Source organism: Struthio camelus, chromosome 24, assembly GCF_040807025.1.
Source record: "Struthio camelus isolate bStrCam1 chromosome 24, bStrCam1.hap1, whole genome shotgun sequence".
Lineage (NCBI taxonomy): Eukaryota > Metazoa > Chordata > Aves > Struthioniformes > Struthionidae > Struthio > Struthio camelus.
In genome coordinates this window covers 9,647,102-9,666,870 of record NC_090965.1, presented here as the reverse complement: position 1 = coordinate 9,666,870, position 19,769 = coordinate 9,647,102, and the positions used below count along the sequence as shown (strand labels likewise).

Below are 19,769 nucleotides of genomic sequence, written 5' to 3'. Positions count from 1 at the left end.
TTACATCCAGAGCGCGCGGGGCTCGGCTCGGGCCCCCAAGAGCCGCCAGCAGCAGCAGCACCCCTTCTGCAAAGCGAGGCGCTGAGCGCGCCGCGCCAGGCCTGCCCTCTCCCGTAGGTCGCGCGGGCCGACCGGCGCGGTCCCCGACCGGCGAGGGCTGCCGCGCATCCCCGTGCGACCCAGGGCTGCCCGCCTCGGCCCTGGCGCGGCACAGCCGAGCCCTAGCGCACGCAGGCTTCAGCAGCTGATTTCCTCATCGTTTCTGTTGACTTCCTCATCGTTTCTGCTGACTGGCAATCGCGCCCGACTATTCGAGAGGGCTGGGGGAGCGCAGCGGCGCCGAGCTGACCCCACGCCGGCCGCGCGAGGCAGAAGGGCTCCGGCCGCGCGCCGCCCGCGGCGCAGCCTGCTCCGCTCAGCTTCCAGCTCAAGCCAAGCTGGAACAATCACAGATGCAGCGGGGACATCTCCCACAGGCGGCACACGTCGCCAGCCTCACGGCGCAGCAGACTACCAGCTCAGGCTAGCAACAGTGAGAAATTTTCTGGTGGGTACGTAAGACCCTGTAGTCAAGCAACAGAACGTGAGAGATTTGAAGGAGACATTTTGCAGCACTCTGCACCCAAGCGGAGCCTCCCGGCAGCAGCGGGAGAAGCCCTGGGAGAGCAGGAGCCCGGGCGGCTCGGCTTCGGGCCGGCACCGGCGCGGGCAGCTGCCAGGAGCCGGTGCCCGGCCAGGCTGGCGGCTGTGGGGCGCAGGCGTGGGGCCCCCCCTGCTCCGAGGACTCCTCCCCCCGAGCTACCTGATGAACACCCCGAAAAAGTAACAGTGCCAGCAGAGATAACCCCCGCAGCCAGCCCATGCTGCGGAGCTGCGGCGGGCGCCCACCTCCCACGCGCTGCTGCCGCCTGAAAGAGTCAGAAATCACGTTTCCCATCAGCAGCGCGCCAGAAATAAGTACATAAGCAAAGCTCCTCCTTGCGTAGAGCGATGCTTGGGGGCCTGACAACGTCAGTTTAAGACGCATGCAATTAAAAGCGAGAGAGTAAAGCGGGGGGGGGGGGGGCAGCGCGGTGGAAAACGAGCCGCCTTCCTTAAACACGTTTCCGTCCCGAGAGCGACGCTGTTCCCTTCGGCCGGCCGGGGCAGCCGCTCCCCGCGCGGTACGTGCCGGCGCGCACGGCCGGGGCCGCGGCCGCGGACGCGCGTGGGGGCCGGCGGCGGCGCGGGCGCACGTGGCGCGGTGGGGGCGGCGCTGCGCTGCGGTGCCGGCCCCGGCCCCAGCCCCGGCCCCGCGGCCTCCTCCCTCCGCGGCGCGGCCCCGCCGCCCTTATAGCGGCGGGGGCGGGGGCGGCGGCACTTGGCCGGCGGCGGCGGCACCGCAGGTACGGCTCGGCTCGGCTCGGCTCGGCTCGGCTCGGCTCGGCTCGGCTCGGCTCGGCTCGGCTCGGCTCGGCCCACGTGGCGGGAGCGCGGCGGCGGGGGGGGGGGCTCGGCGGCAGCGGAGCGGAGCGGCCTCCGCGCGCGGCCGCGTCCCGCGTGGGAGCGGCCGGGCCGTGGGCGCGGCGGGGGCGCGTGAGCCGGCGGCGGCGGGTCGCGGCGGGAGCGTGGGCGCAGGGAGCCGGCGGCGGCCGGGCCTGGCCGGGCGGCAGCCGCGCCGTCGGGCCGGGGCCCCGCTGCCCGGCGGCTTTTGTTATCCCCTTGTCGCTGCCCCTTCCCCCCCCCCCCCCCCCCACGCAGCGTCCCGAAAGTCAAAGCCTGTCTGTTTATTTTAAGATTTGCTGAGCTTCTGGGTTTCCCATGTGCTCAGGACTCTGTAAACTGGAGCATGCAAATTATTGAGCTCTGATCTACTCCAAATAAGTAGGTCTTGTCTGATTTGAGCGCTTAATGCCGTGTCTGAGCTGTGCGCCTCTGTGCTTAATGAGACTTCTTGTTAAAATAATCTAGGCCTTGGTTTTCTTGGTGGCATTCAGGCCCGCAGTTAACTTTCTAACCCCATAAATGGGTAGGGAAAGGCTGGTGACTTTTACTTCATGAAGCTCTGTACCTTCAGAGCCAAGGGAAAGGTTAAATGAGTTTTGTGGGTTTTAAAGGGATAATTAATGTCCTGGTGCTTCAGAGTGTGTTTGTTTTTGGTGAATGACAAAGCTAAGTGCTGGCAAAGTCAAGTCAAGCATTTAACAGTCCTGATACACCGCGGGCCTGATTACGCTGATGGCTTTTCTTTTCTTCATCCCTTTCTGATTTTGGCTGCTGGTTGCTGCCATTTTGGTCTTCCCACGGCCATTGCTGACAGATGGGAACTCCTTGATTTGAAGAGGACAGCAAGAGAGGAGACGGGCTGATCACTGGTTGTTTACTGCAGTCATGCAGTCGCTGTTTTCTTAATCTGGGGCCGGTCTGACTTTTCTTCCGGGGGCTGAGCAGGGAGGGTGAGTCCAGGCCGGCTTGCAAGGGCCAGATAGCAGTGGGATGCACGGGAACGGGGCGATTCCCAGCGCGCAGATAAGAAGGGGAGCGCTGCAAGTGCCCGCGTGCCGGCGGTGACCGCTGCGAGCCCCGGACGAAACGGCCTCCGCGGAGGCCGACGCGGTGGGTCTGGGGTCCCAGCGGGCCGAGAGAGGGCTCTCGCTTTTCCCCCGGGCCGAGGCTGTTTTGGTCTCCCGCAGGCTTGGGGAAGCGGGCGGGCGCGCTGCAGCGGCGACGCTGCTCTCGGCTCGGCTGCTGCGCCAGCCGTCGAGCATCACCTCCCGCAGGCGTCCGGCAGCCAGACCTCGGTGGCTTCGATCTTGGCAGCAGCGTTACCCGCCTCTGGCAGCTGCGCTTTCCAAAAAGGAAGCTGAGAGCCCAGAGAAGGGTCCGGTCGGACCGCGCTCATACAGCCCCACAAGAGCCACCTTCTAATCTGCCCTCGAGGGAGCCGAGTACGCGGAGGGCGGTGGCAGGGATGCACCCGCTCTAGGGCACGCACCCGCTTTACTGCGTGTGAACGGGCTCTTTCGTGCTGCAGGCAAGGTCGCTGCAATGGTCGGCAGCTGGAAATTGGGGCCATTAAAGCTTGCTGATAGCCAGTGCTTTATAGCACGTGTCAGTAAATTGCTGTTGAAATGCTCCTGGATGCCGGGCTCCTCTGGCGCTCGGGCTCCCCCAAGGCTTTTCTCGGGAGGCGGCGATGGAGCGTGGCCGGGGGGCAGCGGGGCCTTGCTGCGGTTGCCTTTGGCAGATGTTTCCTGTCGCCAGATGCCCGGGGAGCCGCATTGCGGCTCGGCCTGGTGGAGGTGCAGGGCTGGAGGCCCTGGCTCCGGCGGCCCCCGGTGAGGGCTCCCAGCACGCCCGGGTCTGGTAACCCCTGTGAGAAAAGGGAGTGACTGCAAACAGGAAGATCACAAGAAGATGGTGGCAATTGTATCTCCTGTGGCATGGCTGGGATGGTGGTTGTCTATCCTTTTCCTTCCCTATAGCTACAAATTACTAAAGCTTGAAGTCTGACTGCTGTATCTGCTCCTGCCCCTTCCCAGTGGGACAGGGATATTATTTGCACAAGGTTTGCTTCATGCTCTTAGGCTTTAAGATTCTTCTGAGAAACGAGCACAAAACCCCTGCAATCTAATGATATTGTTTTCTTGCTTTTCTGTGTGCCTCAAGGCTTTTTAAGCTTTTTTTTTTCCTGGTGGTGCACAAGCATCCTTTTTTCATGCTAAGTGAGGTGATTCAGTGCAGGCTGATTCTCCTGGGTGTTTTTGCTCAGAGGGTTTTTTGGCTGTGTCTAGAAGGAAAGGAGCAAGGCTGAAAAATGTGCCAGCACACAGCATACATGATATGCGCTTGGGGTGCGTGTAGGGTGTCCAACTTGGGCTTTGGGCATACAAAACCTCCCAGAATTCCTGTTAATTCCTGTTTGGCCTCTTTGTGAGGAGGGAGTGGTCTCAATTGCAAGTTAATCACTGGGCTAGCAGATCTCTTGATTACAAGCAGGGTGGGTTTAACCCTGCTGTCGGCCGTGGCCTGTTCTGGCCCTTCAGGGGAAGGCTGGAGAGCATCCTGCCTGCTTTGGGTAAACTGGGAGGTTGCTCCTGAAAAAGGTGCAAATGTTTGCATATGCTCTTTCTGCTGCACTTGGACCTCAAATTTGCATTGATTTATCTGGCAGCTAAGTTGGAGAAAGCCATGTGCAGGACTGGAAACTTGCACAGTTTTATTCCATGCGCCCTTCATGAGGAGTTGAAAATCTGATGTGGGCTAAAGGAGGCAAATTGCATCTAATTAAGCACTATAGTGCTAATCTCTGCTGCAGTTTTATGACTTCTCCTGTTCCCTTCTATGGAATCAGCCTATGACAGTAACTTTAAAAAGAGAGTGGGAGCCTCTTCTCCTATTGTCTGTGTGACTCATTTTCAAGTGTTCCTTTAAAAGCTGCTGTAGAATAATTGTACTATGGCCAAAGATAAGTCCTGTGGGGCTGTAGGTAATTCTTGAACCCCCAGTTACTGAAGTGATGTTAGGTAGTCTCTGGGAATGTCCCATCTATGTAACTATAGCTGCTTTAGCCCTACTTTGAACACTTTAAAGGATCGGTAATATGGAGGTGTTTGAGAATAAAGACAACTCAAACTGTTTCTCTTAAAAAAGAGTGGTAGTTATGTTTTGACTGTGACCACTGTGTGACTTTCTGGGTCCTTGCAGCCTCACGCTACCCTGTTCTGCAGTGAAACCTGGAGAGGACAAGTGTTCTGGTTGGCTGTATTGATATCTTCATGAAAGAATGCAGATGCTATTTGGTACCAGATTTTTCTCATTCTGAGAATTTCTTGGAGAGGCATAAATCGTCTTTGAAGCATTCCAGAGCATTACGGTACCTAAGTAGCTGCTGCAGGGAGAAATTGCTTTGCTCCCTACTGAAAGGCAGTTTCCGCTCTGGCGTGGATGGAGCGGCAACGTGAGACCGTGCTCTCTGCTGCAGAAAGGGAGCTGAAATCTGCCCTGTCTTGCCCTGAGTGAAAGGGAGAGATGGCCAAGACGATGGTTATGTTCTGTGTGACGCCCTGCCCTTTTGGGCAGGGGTCGGGATGCTGTCCCAGCTGAGCCCTGGGCAAGGCTCTCGAGTTGTGTCGCCAGCACTTCTGCTGCTCTGCTTTATCGCCGTTACGTTTGGCTGAGTTGGAGGGAAGATATTTTGATAGCGTAAGGATTTCTTAATCACTTTTCCTACGAAGCTGGATAGCCTTGGGCTAATGCTTTTGGGCGAATCCCTTGAAACTGGCGTGTAAAATGCCACAGTAAGGCTGAGCTTTTTCCCTGCGCCGCAGCTCCCTGGCAGTGGGAGTGCGGGCGCTGCTGGGTCAGGGCTGGACAGGCAGCGGTGCCTTGGCCATGAGGTTACATGCAGGGTGGAGAGCAGCAGCTAGTTCCAACAAGGTCCAAGGGCAAACCGTCCTGTTGCTGATGTCGGTTAAAGAGGCAGCTTCCCCGGGGTGGGGAGGAGAGCCAGCAGCCCTATCTCGGGGCGCTGGAGCTCTATTTGAAGTGGTGCAGAAAGCAGCTGAAACTCTCTTCATGGGCTGACCTCATGCTGTTTATGGGAGTTGTGCTTGGGATTAAAGCTGATGTGTGCCCTGGGGATATCTGTGCAAGCTACTTCAAATAACCTTGTAACCTGCCTGTAAACTCATCCAGTCCGTTTAATATGCACAGGTTTGCCCACAAAGTTTTGGGTCAGAGGGTTCATGGGGGGACTTTGTCTGAGTCATGACTATTGCCAGGCTATAATACAAAAATAAGCTAAGCCTTTTTTTTTTTTTTCTTCTCCTTGATTTTGCTGATTATGTGCTTAAGCTTGAGTTTCGGACTTTCTCTTACTAGTTAGGCTCTTGGCTCTTGCTCATAGAGGCTGAGGGTTGCTGGTGGCAGTAACTGAGCGTGGCAGCCCAGCAAAGAAGCTTTCCTTGTATCTGTTTGGAAGGAGAAATAGTGGCTTGTTTTTCTTTGTCATGCTCTTGATGATAATCTTAATGCCTTGTTTCCTAAGTCAACTCACTCAAAATAATCCTTCCAAGAAGACGAGCAGTTCAAGACCGTGGGGACCAGCCTTTCAGAGTGAAGCATCCAGCTGGATGCTTCAGTTTGGTGACCGAGTGGACGCCTCCTAATCGTTAGCAGGCATAGCATGCATGGTGCTGCGGCTGCTGCGCTGGGAACAGTCCCCAAACGATTGGCAGTGCTCTGTCCCCCAAAGCAGTTGGGGTTTGTGGTGGCTGACGTTCAAGGAAAGTCTCTGTGTAGCCCTCACAACGGCCCTGCCCAGATAAGCGCTTGCTCGGTGGTGAGTGGGCTGCTCCATACCTCTGATCTAGTCGCTGCAGGCCGGGACTTGCACCCACTGCGGCATCCAATTTTGAATTAAGGATGAAGGCAGCTGCCACTTGCTCCTTCTTTTATAAGTACTAAAATGTTGCCTTTTGGCGTCTACCTGTCTGCTATCCAAGGTTAGATCTGCCTGGCTGGCAGACTGGAGCATGTCTTGGGAGATGCTGGCCGTCCTCTGGTAAAGGAGAGGTGGTGAGCAAGCTATCCTGCTTCTGGCGAGCTCGTTTGTGCGGGCTCTTGTCCTTGCACAAACCCTTTACATGTTTCTGACCTCGCGTCACCCTATGAACGAACGCTTTAGTGGAGCAGGGCTTCAATTGACTATTGTTTTGGTGCAGAGCCCTTGCAAATGCCGGGTAGTCACGTATGCCGTCTTCAGCCAGGTTAAACCCCCGGCTATGGGCACTCGGTGGAATTACATCCCCACGCTTAATTTTATGAACCCCCTTAAAACCAGCAAAAGTGGTGTCTCATTAGCTTGTAACAATCTCTATTTCATCTTGCCTCCAGGCAGAAAAAGGCCCAATTTGAAGCTATAAAGCATGATTCACTCAACAGCCTGCAGCGCCTGGGACTCTGTCTTTCCCGGCGGTACGTGCAAGCTCCCCGTTTGACTTGGAGGAGCCGTGAGGGATGCTCAGGCGCCGGGGACAGACGTCCCGCCGGGGCGGTCACGGCCCCGCGCTGGCAGCGGGCGCTGAAACGCAGTGGGGCTTGCGTGACCCGCTCCGGCGAGGCTGAGGAGCTGCGCTCGGCCATCCTCTGCGGGCTGCGTCTCCCTTAAGGACAAAGGTGGCTGCTGTCCTCGTGCCCTTCCAGGATGCTTATCTTGCTGCGGGCGGGGGCTCGTCCTGGAGAGGGGAGAGGAGGCGGCGGGACGGGGCAGCAGCAGCCGCTGGCTCGCGGGACCCCGCAGCCCTTTCCTGCGGCGGGACAGCTTGCGCGGGGGCCGACTGGCTCACCCGGTCCGTGCGCGAGGGTTAAACCCTTGCTCCTGTAAGGAAGCAGCCCAGACATGGTCCTTCTCTCCGGAGCCGCGGGCCTGGGTGAGCGGGACGGCGCCGGGCGAGGGTCGGGGAGCGCTGGGGACGGGCAGGCTGACGCTGGGGTGCAGTCGCCCGGATGGACGGACGGACGGGCAGGGCGAGCGAGCTCTGCGCCAGGGCAGGGCGGCCGGGGCTGGCGCCGAGCCCTGCCGGGGGACCAGCAAGTCCCCGGGCTGGACGCAGACCGCCCCGGGCGAGCGCCGTGCCTTGCACCCGGCCGGCCCCTCCGGAGAGCGGGGGTCCAGGCGCGCGGGAAGGAAGGCGGCCCGGCCGATTGGCGCTGGCCGCGGCGTGGGGCGGTGGGACCGGGAGGGCACGGGCTGCGGCTGCGCTCGGCGCCCCGAGGACCTCCGGGCGCAGAGCCGTGCCCGGAGCGCGGAGACGGGCAGCGTCTGCGCCCTCCAGCCTCCCTTAGCTGGGAGAAGTCCCTTTTCCGGTGGCGGTGGGAAGGGCTTTGTGGCCCTGCTTTTGCAGGGGAGTTGCCCCTGACACGTTTCACAGCCCTTGCAGTGCCTTATAAATGTGAGTCTCTGTTTTCCCAGCGTGGAATCCGGCCAAGCCCAGTTTTTTTAAAAGCACAGTAATTTGCAGCATTATATAAGTAAATCTTCCTGTTTCAGGCCCCTTCAAAGAGGTGATAACAGTGCTTATGCGTAGGACCTGGAAGACAGAAAGGAGTTTGGTCCTCTCCCAGATCTGTTTTGAGACAATACCATCCTTTTTGCCTAAGAAGAGTCGATTTCTGCTCCCTGCATTGCTAAGCAGGGAGAGGGGTTGCTGCGGGCTACCCATTCCTGCAGACCTGTCGAGAAGTTTGCAGCGCAGCAGACGTGATTCTTGCAGACGTTACTTGGTCTCATCAGTCTTAATTACTGCAAATATGGTTATTTTATTTCCTAATAGGGCAAACTGTAGCTGGCTGCCTGGCAGCTGTGATTTTCATTTCCAAACACGTCTGACACGTCGCAGCTCTTCCAAAACGGAGCTGTAGATGTCATAGCTATGTGCTGACTTTTGTGTGTGTGAAGGGGAGGCAGGCGGGCTTTCCTTTTGCCCTGACCACCTTACACGTGCTTAGGAAAAAAATCCCTTCTGTTTGAAACTACCTCTGTGTTGGGCAGGAAGGAAGTCGAAGAAACCTTAATGCGGCTGAAGTAAAAGCTTTCTAAAACTGGTCTTTCTTAATAAGGATTTTCAATGAGTCAGGGAAAAATGTTGTGGCATGCAGGACGCAGAACGTAAACCCTCTGGCATCAGGCTTTGTGAAGCTTGCTCAACGATCCCAAAATTTGTGGGACTCCTTTCCGTTCAGGGTTTTTCACCATGCGTTGGCAGCGCAAGAGAGCTCGTGTCTCGCCCTGCCCAAGTCTGTGCGTGGATAGAGAGGCCAGCGGAGCACCCCGGGGAGAGGGATGCTGCTTGCAGGGAAAGAGCAAACAAACGAACCAGCCACAGCAATTCCGGTGCAGTCGAGCTGCTCGGGAATCCAGCCTGTGCTCTCCCTTTCGAAAGCAAGAGGGAAAATCCCCAGCAACACCTCATCACCCCTGCCTGCTCTAACCCCTCCTGTTTTTCCTTTTAGTAGTTTTCTAGCAGTTTTTATTAGTGCTAACAAGTAGTTGGTACTACCTGCTGGTAACTGTTAGCTTTTATTACCAAAACCTGGTAGTCTCATCTTTTAAAAACGCTCTAGGCAAATCAGTGTGGCTCAGTGGTGCCTGAAAGAAGTTCGCTGGACGCTGTGAAAACTCAGTATGACTCAAAAAAAAAAAAAAAAAAAAAACCAAGCACCAGCTGGAAACTGCGTGTGCAGCCTGTGCTGGAGGGTGTTGTTGGACAAAACCCGACGCTCCTACCGGCTCCGCGGAAGGAGTACGCTCGCGGGTTAGCTGCTCCCGCTACCCAGAGGCGGAGGGCGCTGGGCGCCCTGCGCGCCGTGAGCCTCCGCAGGGGCTGGCGGCAGTTTCGCGCTCCGTGCCCGCGGGCTTTGGCTGCACCGCGGCCTGGCTAACGCGCGCTTGCCTTTATATTAACCCGGCTGGCCAACGGTAGCTGCAGTCGCTTGGGGGCCGAGCAGAATGAATGATTCCTCCGGCTTCTGAGCATAGTTCAACTAATGGGGCTTATTTAGGGGGAGTGCCTCGTAAATGATTCTTTTGTTTAAAGCACAGTGTGACTGGGTTCTGCTCATGATGGTCATGTGTTGCATTGGCCAAGGCACAGGCAAATACCCTTCCAGCAAAGTCTCGGTCAGACTAAACCAGTCTTAAAGGCTTAAAGAAACCAGCCTCCAGTGCTTTGTTCCTTGCTCCTGTGTCAGTTGAAGGCACGAGCAGGCGAGCGAGGCCAGGTGTCGGGTGGCTCTTGCAAACCTAATCTGGTATCGGGTAGCTCCTGCTAGCGCTGCCTGCAGCGCCGACGCGCGCGGGGCGGCCGGGCGGCGCTGCCTGCGGCGCAGGAGCTGCCGGCGGCTGTTGGCAGGCTGCGTTTCAGCCGAGGCACCTAGATCCCAGGGCTTTTTAATGTGCAGTGAAGTGGAGAGAGCAAACGAAAGCAACGGGGTACCCGCAGCAATGCGCAGGGCAGCCAAGAGCGGGTGATGGAGCGCGCCAGGTAGATGCTCGTATGCAAGCAGCTGTGGAGGAGATGGTAATCGCAGTCAGCTTGAGTGGAGACATGCTATAAATAGGACGTTTGCACCTCTCTGTTTGACTTGGCATGCCTCTTTGCATTCAAGGTGTCACTACATTGTGGTGTGATTTATGTGAGCTCTTAGAAGAAAGGTCTTGTGCTCAAAGATGACTCCCCTCCTCCCGCCCAGTTGAAAGCCTAAACAGCAGAGGAGAAAACTAGAGAAACAAGGGGTCGGGTCGTGTGCGGAGGGAGCCCGACGTCCTGGTCCTTCGTACTGAGGTTGGGTTTGTCTGAGCAGGGTCCGGCGCCGGCGATGCCGGCCTGGGAGGGCTCGGGGCCGCTGGGCTGCGCTGCCGCCGCTCACCTGGCTCGGCCGCCCGCCCCAGCGCTCGCCTCCCTCGGGGACGGGCTGCGCGTCCGCAGCGCTCGCAAGCGGTCCCTTCAGCCCCGCGGGGGAACGCGGGGGCTCTGCCGCAGTACGTCTGCGCCTTGCGTCCCCTTGGCGGGCTGGGTCGAGGAGGCGTCCCCCCCTCCGCAGCTCCCGCGCCGCCGGCTCCCCCTCCCCGGGGTCTCGGGGAGGCCTGGCAGCATCTCGTGAAACTTTCCACTGTTGTCGGTCGCTGCTAAGTTTAGCTGCAGCTCGTGACCTTCAGGGACGGCACTTGCAGGAATAACGGATGTGTTGGCACGACACGTGTCTGTCGTCTTTTCCTTTGCAGCCATGGAGGTGTCACCGCTTGTGTGTGTGGGGGGGTTTACTTTCCCTGGTGGGGGTGCGCTTCGTCTGGGTGTGTGTCTTCTCCTGAGCAAGCTGCTCTAGCTGACCGCGCTCTGAGCAGGGCGGTCGGACGAGACCCTCTCCCGAGGTCCCTCCAACCTCAGCCGTCCTCTGACGACGTGGTTTTCCCCAGCTTTCCATGGCAGCTTGAGCACTGAAATCAGGCCAGGTCGCCACTGCTCGCGCGGGGTCGGAAGCCCCCAGCCTGGGGCCCGCCCGGCTCCTCTGCGAGCCGTGTCCCGGCCCTCCGCCCCCGTCCAGGAGGTCACTCGCTCTTCTGCCCAAAGCACCAGCGTGCCTCTGGCTTTCCGTGCGGTGGGATGGGAGACTCATCGGGAGTATGTGAGGACTTGCTGCCTTGCTGTGATATTGCTTAACCGCTTGTAATGATCAGAAGGGTGGTTTTTTTAGAGTTCCCAGCCTGGGTTAGTGGAATTCCACTTGAAACGGCATTTAAGAGAAACGGTGCAAACAGGACGCTGCTCGCAGTGCCCGGCAAAGCCCTTGGCTCACGGCAGGGGCACGGCTGCATTCCCGCGTGCGAGGGTGTATTTCAGTTATCTGCTGGGGTTCTGCTGAAGTAGCTGCTCGGGAAGAGCTGCCAAGCGCAGACAAGCCCTAACCAAGCAGGCCACTGCTTTGCATACCCCTCCAGAAGTCCATCCAAATGCTGCCAATAGGCCTGCCCTGCTGTGCAGCCCTCTCATTCATCACCGTGCCCGCGCTGCGGTTGGCAAGGACGTTGCTTGCCCTTTTCAGCTTATAGCAGGATAACATGTCTTAAATTTGCTGCTTATAAATACCTGCTGGCCATTGCATTTAAAGGCCACCAGCAATCTGAGCATGTGTTTTGAGATAGCCTTATGAGGCCAGTGTGTTTGAGTGTCCTGACTGTTCACCTTTCAGACCAGTCCCCCTCCAGGTATTTGGGCGTGCTAGCGTTGCTATTGGACTTCCTTGGTGCTGTCCAAGTCTCCCCTTTGCGCCGCGCAGGCGGGTGCTGGCAGGGCTCTAGGCATGCTGTGGTGCTGCAGAGCAGCAGAGGTTTCAGTATTTGGCGCTCAGCTGAGACAACGCCCTGTCCTTTGCAGATCTTTGAGCCTCCACTAAGTCTTCGCCAGCTTCACTCAAGATGCCACCAGCCATCGGCGGCCCTGTGGGATACACCCCCCCTGAAGGAGGGTGGGGATGGGCCGTGGTCGTCGGAGCCTTCATCTCCATTGGGTTTTCCTACGCCTTCCCCAAATCCATCACTGTGTTCTTCAAGGAGATTGAGGTCATCTTCAACGCGTCTAGCAGCAAAGTCTCGTGGATCTCCTCCATCATGCTGGCTGTTATGTACGCAGGAGGTAAGCAAGCGGGAGATGGCAGTACGTGCTACTGCGCTCCTCAGTGGAGTGGGAGTTAGCTACACCCTACTGCAGTGACAGCAGTCAAAATGCTGCCAGGAGGTCAAATTCTTTCCTCATATGGGCAAAACATCCCTTGACAAGTTTGCTTGAAGGAAGTTTGTCAAAAAGTTCTATTTAATGCCCAGAATGTGAAAAACCGGGTTAATCTGTTCTGCTCTCAAGCTGTAAGTAAAAGCTTTCCGGAGAATTATGACTTGTGTAATTCTACCCTCGTCCTTGTTACAATGTGCCACTGACTATCTGCATCTGCTTCCGACAGCCGCCAGAAGGCTGCTGTGGGCAGCTCGGCTGCATGCAGGGACCCTGTCCAAAGTCTTTTTTTTTTTTTTTTCCTGCCTTAGACAAGACAACCGATCAGCTTACAGAGCTGGTTTTTGAATCCAGCAAATGTGGCTCGATATCAGGATCTGGCCCCAAATTCTGTCCAGTCCCGACCGCTGAACTGTGCTCTGGAGCGGGGTGAGGCTCACTGTTGTCTGTTCTTCCCCGCTGTGGCTGAGCCTGCCTGTAGACAGCTTGTGCTGTTTGAAGGTGGCAGTGTGCACTGGAAGTACAGAAACACGAGCAGAATAAAGCGAACTACTTAAACCGAAGCAGCCTCGGAGACGCTTGCAGTCTAGCCCTTTTATGCCCATGCTGTGCGTTTTATGCTTTCCTGTGAAGCAGCTTGGAGGAGGCAGGCTCAGTGCTGGGGTGGGGCGTTCACCCTCTTTGCTTCTCCGGTCTCTAAACCCCAGTGTCTCGTACCAGCCTGCACGTGCAGTTTTGCGCTGGGCAGCCTGGCTGAAGGAAACTCCTGCTCGGGACCCTGCTGCTGTGCCCACTTCAGAGGCAAATGGGAGCTTGTACTGCTGCCATCTCGGGGTGGCAAACTGCCCGAGTTTTGGCTGCATTTGTGCATCAAAAAGCTCTGATGTCAGCGGAGCAGCTAAGCATGAGGCTTCTCCTCTGGGAAACAGACCCTGCTTTGTCCTCGCTCAGCTAGCGAAGCCACCAGCCCGCTTCCCCGCTCCGATGTGATAACAAGCTTGTAAACCGTGCAGCTCTCCTAATGAGACGTGATCTGGGCCAGGCCTGGGAACCCGCTACCCCGGCCGCCGCGAGCAGCGGCTGCGCGAGGGCCGTGCTGCCCGCGGACGTCCTGAGCGGCCGCGTCCCCTGTGACCAGCGGGCAGAGAACCGCGGCCGACGCTCCTGCAGCACGAGCCAAGACCTGCTAAAGGGGCAGGTGAACGCGTTTGTATGGGCTGGAGTCGCAGCTGGAAAGCGGTCCCACGGCGGTGACTCTGTTACCCCAAATAACTGTTTTCCCAGAACCATTGTTAACATCCATCCCTGAAGAGGTTGGGAGAGTGGTTGGATTGGCTGACCCTAAGGGTGCCTTTCAGCCTAAATTATTCTATGGTTTTGATGGTTCAGCGGTTAATTCTTGTTCAAGGAAATAGGGAAGTGCTCAGCACGTGAGGTTTGTGTTGAAGACCCTGCCTTCAGAGGGACGGTGATGTTCGTGGTGATGTTCCTGGTCCTCGGTCATGCTGGTGCTTCCCGCCTTGCTGTGCCCAGCAGGGTGTCTGAACACGGATGTGGCTCTGCATGGCAGGCTTCAGATGCTTGGCTCAGGAAATCTGAAGGGACACTCAGATTTAATAACTTTAAATGTCCCTTTCTCAGTTCTTAATTAGGATTAGGGAAGACTCCAGTTCCATTACTTAGGCTTTTTTGACAGCATGGATAATCAAAATAGATCAGCTAGCAATGCTGAAGAAATGCTTCTTGCAAATCTAGAAGCTAGGAGTGCTGTGAATTCTTCCTCTTTCTTTTTTTTTTTAAAAAAGGGGAATAGCTCCCTCCCCCAAAATAAAAAAAAAAAAAAAAAAGCAACATCTGTGCTGGGATGGAGAGGGGTGCAGGTGGTCGCTGCTTGGTGCCCTGGGCTGAATGAGACGCACCTCCGAGCCCTGTGCCTTGGTTTTAAAGTAGTTGAAAGGTTGGGTCTGAACCGGAGCAGGCCTGCCTGCACGCTCGATGGCGTGCCAGGGCACTCAACGGCGTGAAGCCCAGCTGCTTCCTGTTAGCTGTCCTTGGAGCCTGCAGGCTCCAGAGGTGTGTTTTCGGGAGGGGAACCCACCGCTGCCACGCTTGGCCCCTGTCCAGGGACACCGAGGTTTGCCCAGGGTTCAAGGTACAGATTTTGCAAACTGCTGAGCTCTCCGCGCTGCAGCACGTCGGGGCTCGGTGGCCATGTGGCAGCCCCCGGGGGCCGCTGTAGGGAAGCGGAGAGAGAGGGAAGCGGATCCCCCTTCCCGATCCCCGATGGGACAAGGTTGGAGCTGTGGCGCAGGCTGCGCGAGCTGGCGCGTGGCACCTCGCTGGGAGCAGGATGCTGCGGGGTTTCGGAGGGCCTCGTTCCTGCTGCCCTAGCAGAGCTCTTCAAACATTTTCCAGGCTCTGTTTAAACTAGGCAGAAAGGTCAAGTAGTATCTGAAGACCCATGAATAACATGTTGACAACCTTGCTACCTGTTAATGGTAAAACTACATCTGTTAATATTCGATGGGTGTCCATTCAGTTTATTTAAATACATTTTAGTGTCTGTAGAGCATGCTTTGCAGTATCTAATCACTGTTTGCTTTGGATTAAGGCTCCTGATAATGAAGCACTTAAAAGGCGGTGTGCAGAGCAATTGGGCTTCTCCTGCCTTAGGGGTAGTAAGGAAAACAGCCCCAGCCCTTCTCCCTGGCCCCCTGCGAGGCTGCTGGGGAGCTGCAGAGTGCAGTTTCCTGTGCTGCATTCTTCACACGTCATGTGGTCTCTGTCAGAAACCTCCTGTTCCCAAGATGGGCAATCAGTGCATGCTTGTTCAGCTGCCCCGGTCCCTGGGTGGGAATGACTGACCCCTCCTGGGTGGCACAGGCAGGGCAGAGCCACCTAACAGAGCAACAAGCCTTGCAGGGCGGAGAGCATCACCCCCGTTCCAAAGCAGGGTCGCCCTTCGGCAGGGGCAGGTCCTGCCGGCAGGTCGGCGCCCCGGGAACCTCCCAGTTCTAGCCGACGGAAAAGCAGCTCGCTCCGAAAGGTTGCAGCTTGCAGCAACCATAAACTTCTTTTTGGTGCCCTGGAAAAGCTGCAGCACGCTGGTACTTGCTGGAGTCCTGCTCCTCCAGCTGAGATTTCAGCGTGTGGTTTTAACCAAATGTCACTCTCCTGTCTCCAGCTGCCTCCAGCCCTCCTGTCCGTCTCTCCTTAATCCATTCCCTGGTTGGGTGAAGTGTCACTGTGCAAAAGTTAGACGTCTGTGGCAAAAAATTTTCTGTGCGCTTGCATGTGATGCCTGTTGTGCAAAGACGTCTCATCTGTGGGCATATCTCCATTGATTTCCCAGGTCCCATCAGCAGCATCCTGGTGAACAAATACGGCAGTCGGCCTATCATGATTGCTGGTGGCTGCCTCTCGGGGTGCGGTTTGATTGCAGCCTCTTTCTGCAACACTGTGGAGGAGCTCTACTTCTGTGTCGGTGTCGTAGGGGGTAAGTGACAGCTGTACCATAGCATGAATGGAGCCAAGATAAGGCCTCTTCTGAGGCAGTAAGAGGAGTAACTTAAATCTAGCAATTGTTTACAAATGTCTACAATGAATTTGCATAAATTCTAATTCCCTTTGTACACCTGAATAAAAGATGGCCATGGCTACATAACGCAGAAAGAATGCAAGTACTCAGGCATTAATATTTGGCTGCTTAAAATGGAAAGCCTGCAATTATTCCTGTCTCAGGATTATGCCACACCAGTAAAATAAAGTTTGTTATGACTCACAGCACTTCTCTCCTTTGGACTCCCTTAACTCTTGCGCATGACTTTTTATTAATGCGCAGCTCCTCCTAGCTCCTCCTTCACGGAAGGAATCAATAGCGCGGAGGCTGTATAATCTGAAAGTTAATATGGTAGAAATTGTAGTATTAAATGCCAAGAATTGTAACCGCTGCCTGTTGCTCAGTTTCTTCAGCCCTTCTTGTGAGCGCTGTTGGCTTGCAGAAGTGGTAGAGCTCTGAGTGCCTTATCTCTCATCTTACTTTTTCAGGCCTTGGACTTGCATTTAACTTGAACCCAGCCTTAACTATGATTGGCAAGTACTTCTTCAAGAAACGTCCCCTGGCTAACGGACTAGCTATGGCAGGTAGCCCTGTGTTCCTGTCAACCTTGGCACCTGTGAATCAGCTCTTCTTTGGCATCTTTGGCTGGCGAGGGAGCTTCTTGATCCTTGGTGGTCTCTTGCTGAACTGCTGCGTAGCTGGATCACTGATGCGGCCGATAGGCCCTAAGCCAGATCAGCTGAAAAAAGAGGCCACTAAAGAGGTGTTGCAGGAAGCTGGGAAAGCAACGAAAAAAGATGATGGAGCTGGTGATACTAACACAGACCTCATTGGTGGAAAGACCAAGAAGCAGAAGCGCACAGTTTTCCAGACAGTCAACAAGTTCTTGGATTTGTCCCTGTTCACACACAGAGGCTTCTTGCTCTATCTGTCGGGCAATGTGATCATGTTCTTTGGACTATTCACTCCCTTGGTCTTCCTCAGCAATTATGCAAAGAGCAAGAAGATCGCTAATGAGTCTGCAGCCTTCTTGCTTTCCATCCTGGCCTTTGTAGACATGGTGGCCAGACCTTCCATGGGCCTGGTGGCAAATACCAAGTGGATCAGACCCAGAGTCCAGTATTTCTTTGCCATCTCTGTGATCTACAACGGGCTGTGCCACCTCCTGGCCCCCCTGTCCACCACCTATGCTGGGTTCTGCATTTATGCTGGGTTCTTTGGCTTTGCCTTTGGTTGGCTTAGTTCCGTCTTGTTTGAAACCTTGATGGACCTCGTGGGAGCGCAGAGGTTCTCCAGCGCTGTTGGCCTCGTGACCATTGTGGAGTGCTGCCCGGTGCTTCTGGGACCCCCTCTCCTAGGTAGAGTGCCATCACACCCTTGGGCTGTCTCTGCCCCTCAAGTCTGACTGGCTGAGGAGCCAGGGTGGTGGGGCCGTGCACAGGGAAACCTTCCTGATGGGAGCGGACAAGGAATGGCACTGTGCTGTGGGGGTGAGGGCCTCCTCTCACAGGGGAACGGGTCTGAACCGTGTGCAGCCTTTCTGTGTTCCTGCCATGCCTCGGTGCCAGGCAGACGGGAGGGAAGCTGAGCTCTGGCCCCAGCACCTCTCCTGACCCCTGGGAGCAGGGCTGAGCTTTTGTCCCAGGGCTGGGGAGTGGGGCCTGCTGGGCTGCCAGGACGCACACGGCACACCTTCGTGCAGGAAGAAGGGCTCTTCTCTGAGCTGTTCGTGCCCAGGCAGTCGCTCAGGTAGGGGCGAGCTGGAGTTTCCAGCTGGAGCATGGCTGCTGTGCTGAGGCTGCCTCTGAATGCCCCTAGGAACAGCGGCAACGAGCTGGAAGGACGAAAGGTTCAAGCGGGGGTGTCAGGCCAGGGTTGCTCTCGGGAACATCTCCTGAACCTGGAGCAATTGCCGTGGTGCACCAGGAGAGGGTCTTGCTAAGCTGTCTCCTCTCTGTCCGCCAGGTAAACTCAACGACATGTACGGGGACTACAAGTACACGTACTGGGCCTGCGGGGTCATCCTCATCGTGTCTGGGATCTACCTGTTCATCGGCATGGGCATCAACTACCGCCTGGTGGCGAAGGAGCAGAAGGCAGAGGAGAAGATGAGGAACGAAGGGAAGGAGGAAGAGACCAACCTCGAGGAGGCCGAGAAAGAGGCGAACAACGACGTGGCCACCCTGCCTCAGAAGAGCACGGAAGACGGCGTAAAAGAGGAGGAAAGCTACATGTGACGGACTGGCTTTAATCCCAGAGCGTCGGAGGGAGCACCGTTGCCCCGAAATGGTGTCGGGGGAAGTGCTCCACTGGTATTGAGTGGCGGTGAGAAGCGTCTAAACCAGGTGTTCATTTTTAACCAGGCTCTGAATTGTCTTTTCATCTGTGTTCAACAAAGGTAACAGAGCTACGTGTGCAGTATCCTCCTGCGCTGGGGCGGGGTGGGAAACTTTTTATATTCTGGCTTTTTAACAGTAACATGAATGTACTAATATGTGCCTTAGGGTCTTCATAGCTAGCTGATTTTGGAAGAGCCTTAACTCTACTCTGTAAATCATGCTGTAGTTCTGTAATCTGCTGGGAGTACGGGGTGTGTGTGTGTGTGTGTGTGTGTATTTTGGGGGATTTGTTGTTAAAAAGCCATAAAAAAGCAGGATACTGGATTTGTTGAGGCACGATGGGCTTCAGGGCCAAGCCCCGAATGAATACTGCTTCACATGCTTCTTACTGCAGGCTCTCCGCGGAGATCTGGGCATGGGGTAGGGTGGTCTCAAACTCGCGTGCCAGATGCCTCCTAGCTCTGTAGGTGGTCTCTAGGTATGTTTTGAAAACACTTTAGCTACTGTAGTTCTTTAAAAATTCCTCTTTCATAGTTACCTTCTCATAGGATATTCGGGTTGAAAAAGGATGGCTGACGTTAATGGCAGGCAGGGTCTTCTGCACGGGCGCACCTGCTCCGAGGGCAGAGCAGACCCCTCATGGGCATTCGGTCCTCCCCCCGGTCGGTGTGGGGAGGACGCAATTCACGTCTTCCCCGCTGCCAAATCCTGTCTCCGTGATGCCTCTTCTCAAAATAACACCGTGTGCTGCGAAACGGGTACCAGGGCAGGAGGTTCGGCGGCGGGCAGGTCGGGTGGCCACTGCCGCCGGGCACCTGGTATCTGGCTCGCGGGCGCTGAGCATCCCGCTCCCAACGGGTGGCTGCATGCGCTCACCCCTCTGCAGCGTGAAGGGCCCGCTAGACTCGACCGTCATTAACGCATCCCTGACATAGCTATTCTGCTTCTGCTTTTTTATCTATTGGAGAGAAAAACCTCTTTTACTTGCTTCTGTTCAACTAAGATCTTAAGGTGATGCCTAACCACTCACATCTAGGACATGTAAAGGGGAGGAAAGAATTTGTTTGTACGTATTTATTTTTTTTAAGTAAGTGCTGGAAAATATCTCAACGTACGTGGAGCAGACTGCCTGTGACTAGCAGGTTAATGGCTCTCAAGTTCTAGTAAATGTTGATCAGAAATCTTGTAAGAGGCTGAGTATTTTTTTCAAATAAACTTGTTTTTTTATAATTCACCCATCAAATGTTGAATTTTTCTTTCCTAGGCTCACATGTATAGCCATATTCCAGAAACATGCCAGCTGACGTGTGTTTTAGGGGGAGATAAGTGAGGTTCTAGTAACAGGCTGGCCAGGCGACATGGCGCAAAGCCGTTCTTCAGCCCTGGTCCTGGTGTTGCAAGAGAGGAGGCAGCCAAGAGACCTCGGTCCTCCCCTTTGGGGCAGACTAAGCTTCCTTGCTCAAATCTCCTCTTGCAGCACGCGGCTCCTCCGTGTGATGCCTCAGCCCGGGTGAAACGGTGCCCTTGCCGGTGGCGGCAGCGCCCGCCGGTGCCGCGGGGGGCCTGGGAGCGGGGGCACGGGCGCGCGGCCCTCGCAGCCCTCTC

General features: G+C 56.0%; 1 protein-coding gene across 5 annotated transcripts; it reads left to right on the top strand.

Annotated features, from left to right (window-relative positions):
• Window positions 1–367: 367 nt before the first annotated feature.
• SLC16A1 (solute carrier family 16 member 1) lies at window positions 368–19,398 on the top strand. 5 transcript variants are annotated; one of them, XM_068917932.1, is made up of 5 exons: window positions 368–547; window positions 11,916–12,173; window positions 15,619–15,762; window positions 16,314–17,183; window positions 17,791–19,398. In XM_068917932.1, exons 2-5 carry the CDS (start codon window positions 11,957–11,959, stop codon window positions 18,060–18,062), a joined length of 1,503 nt encoding a protein of 500 aa, XP_068774033.1. In that variant the 5' UTR covers window positions 368–547; window positions 11,916–11,956; the 3' UTR covers window positions 18,063–19,398. The 5 variants fall into 5 exon arrangements, with proteins under 5 accessions (XP_068774033.1, XP_068774031.1, XP_068774030.1 ...); XM_068917930.1 differs by lacking the exon at window positions 368–547 and adding an exon at window positions 960–1,163; XM_068917929.1 differs by lacking the exon at window positions 368–547 and adding an exon at window positions 1,252–1,385.
• The last annotated feature ends 371 nt before the right edge of the window (window positions 19,399–19,769 follow it).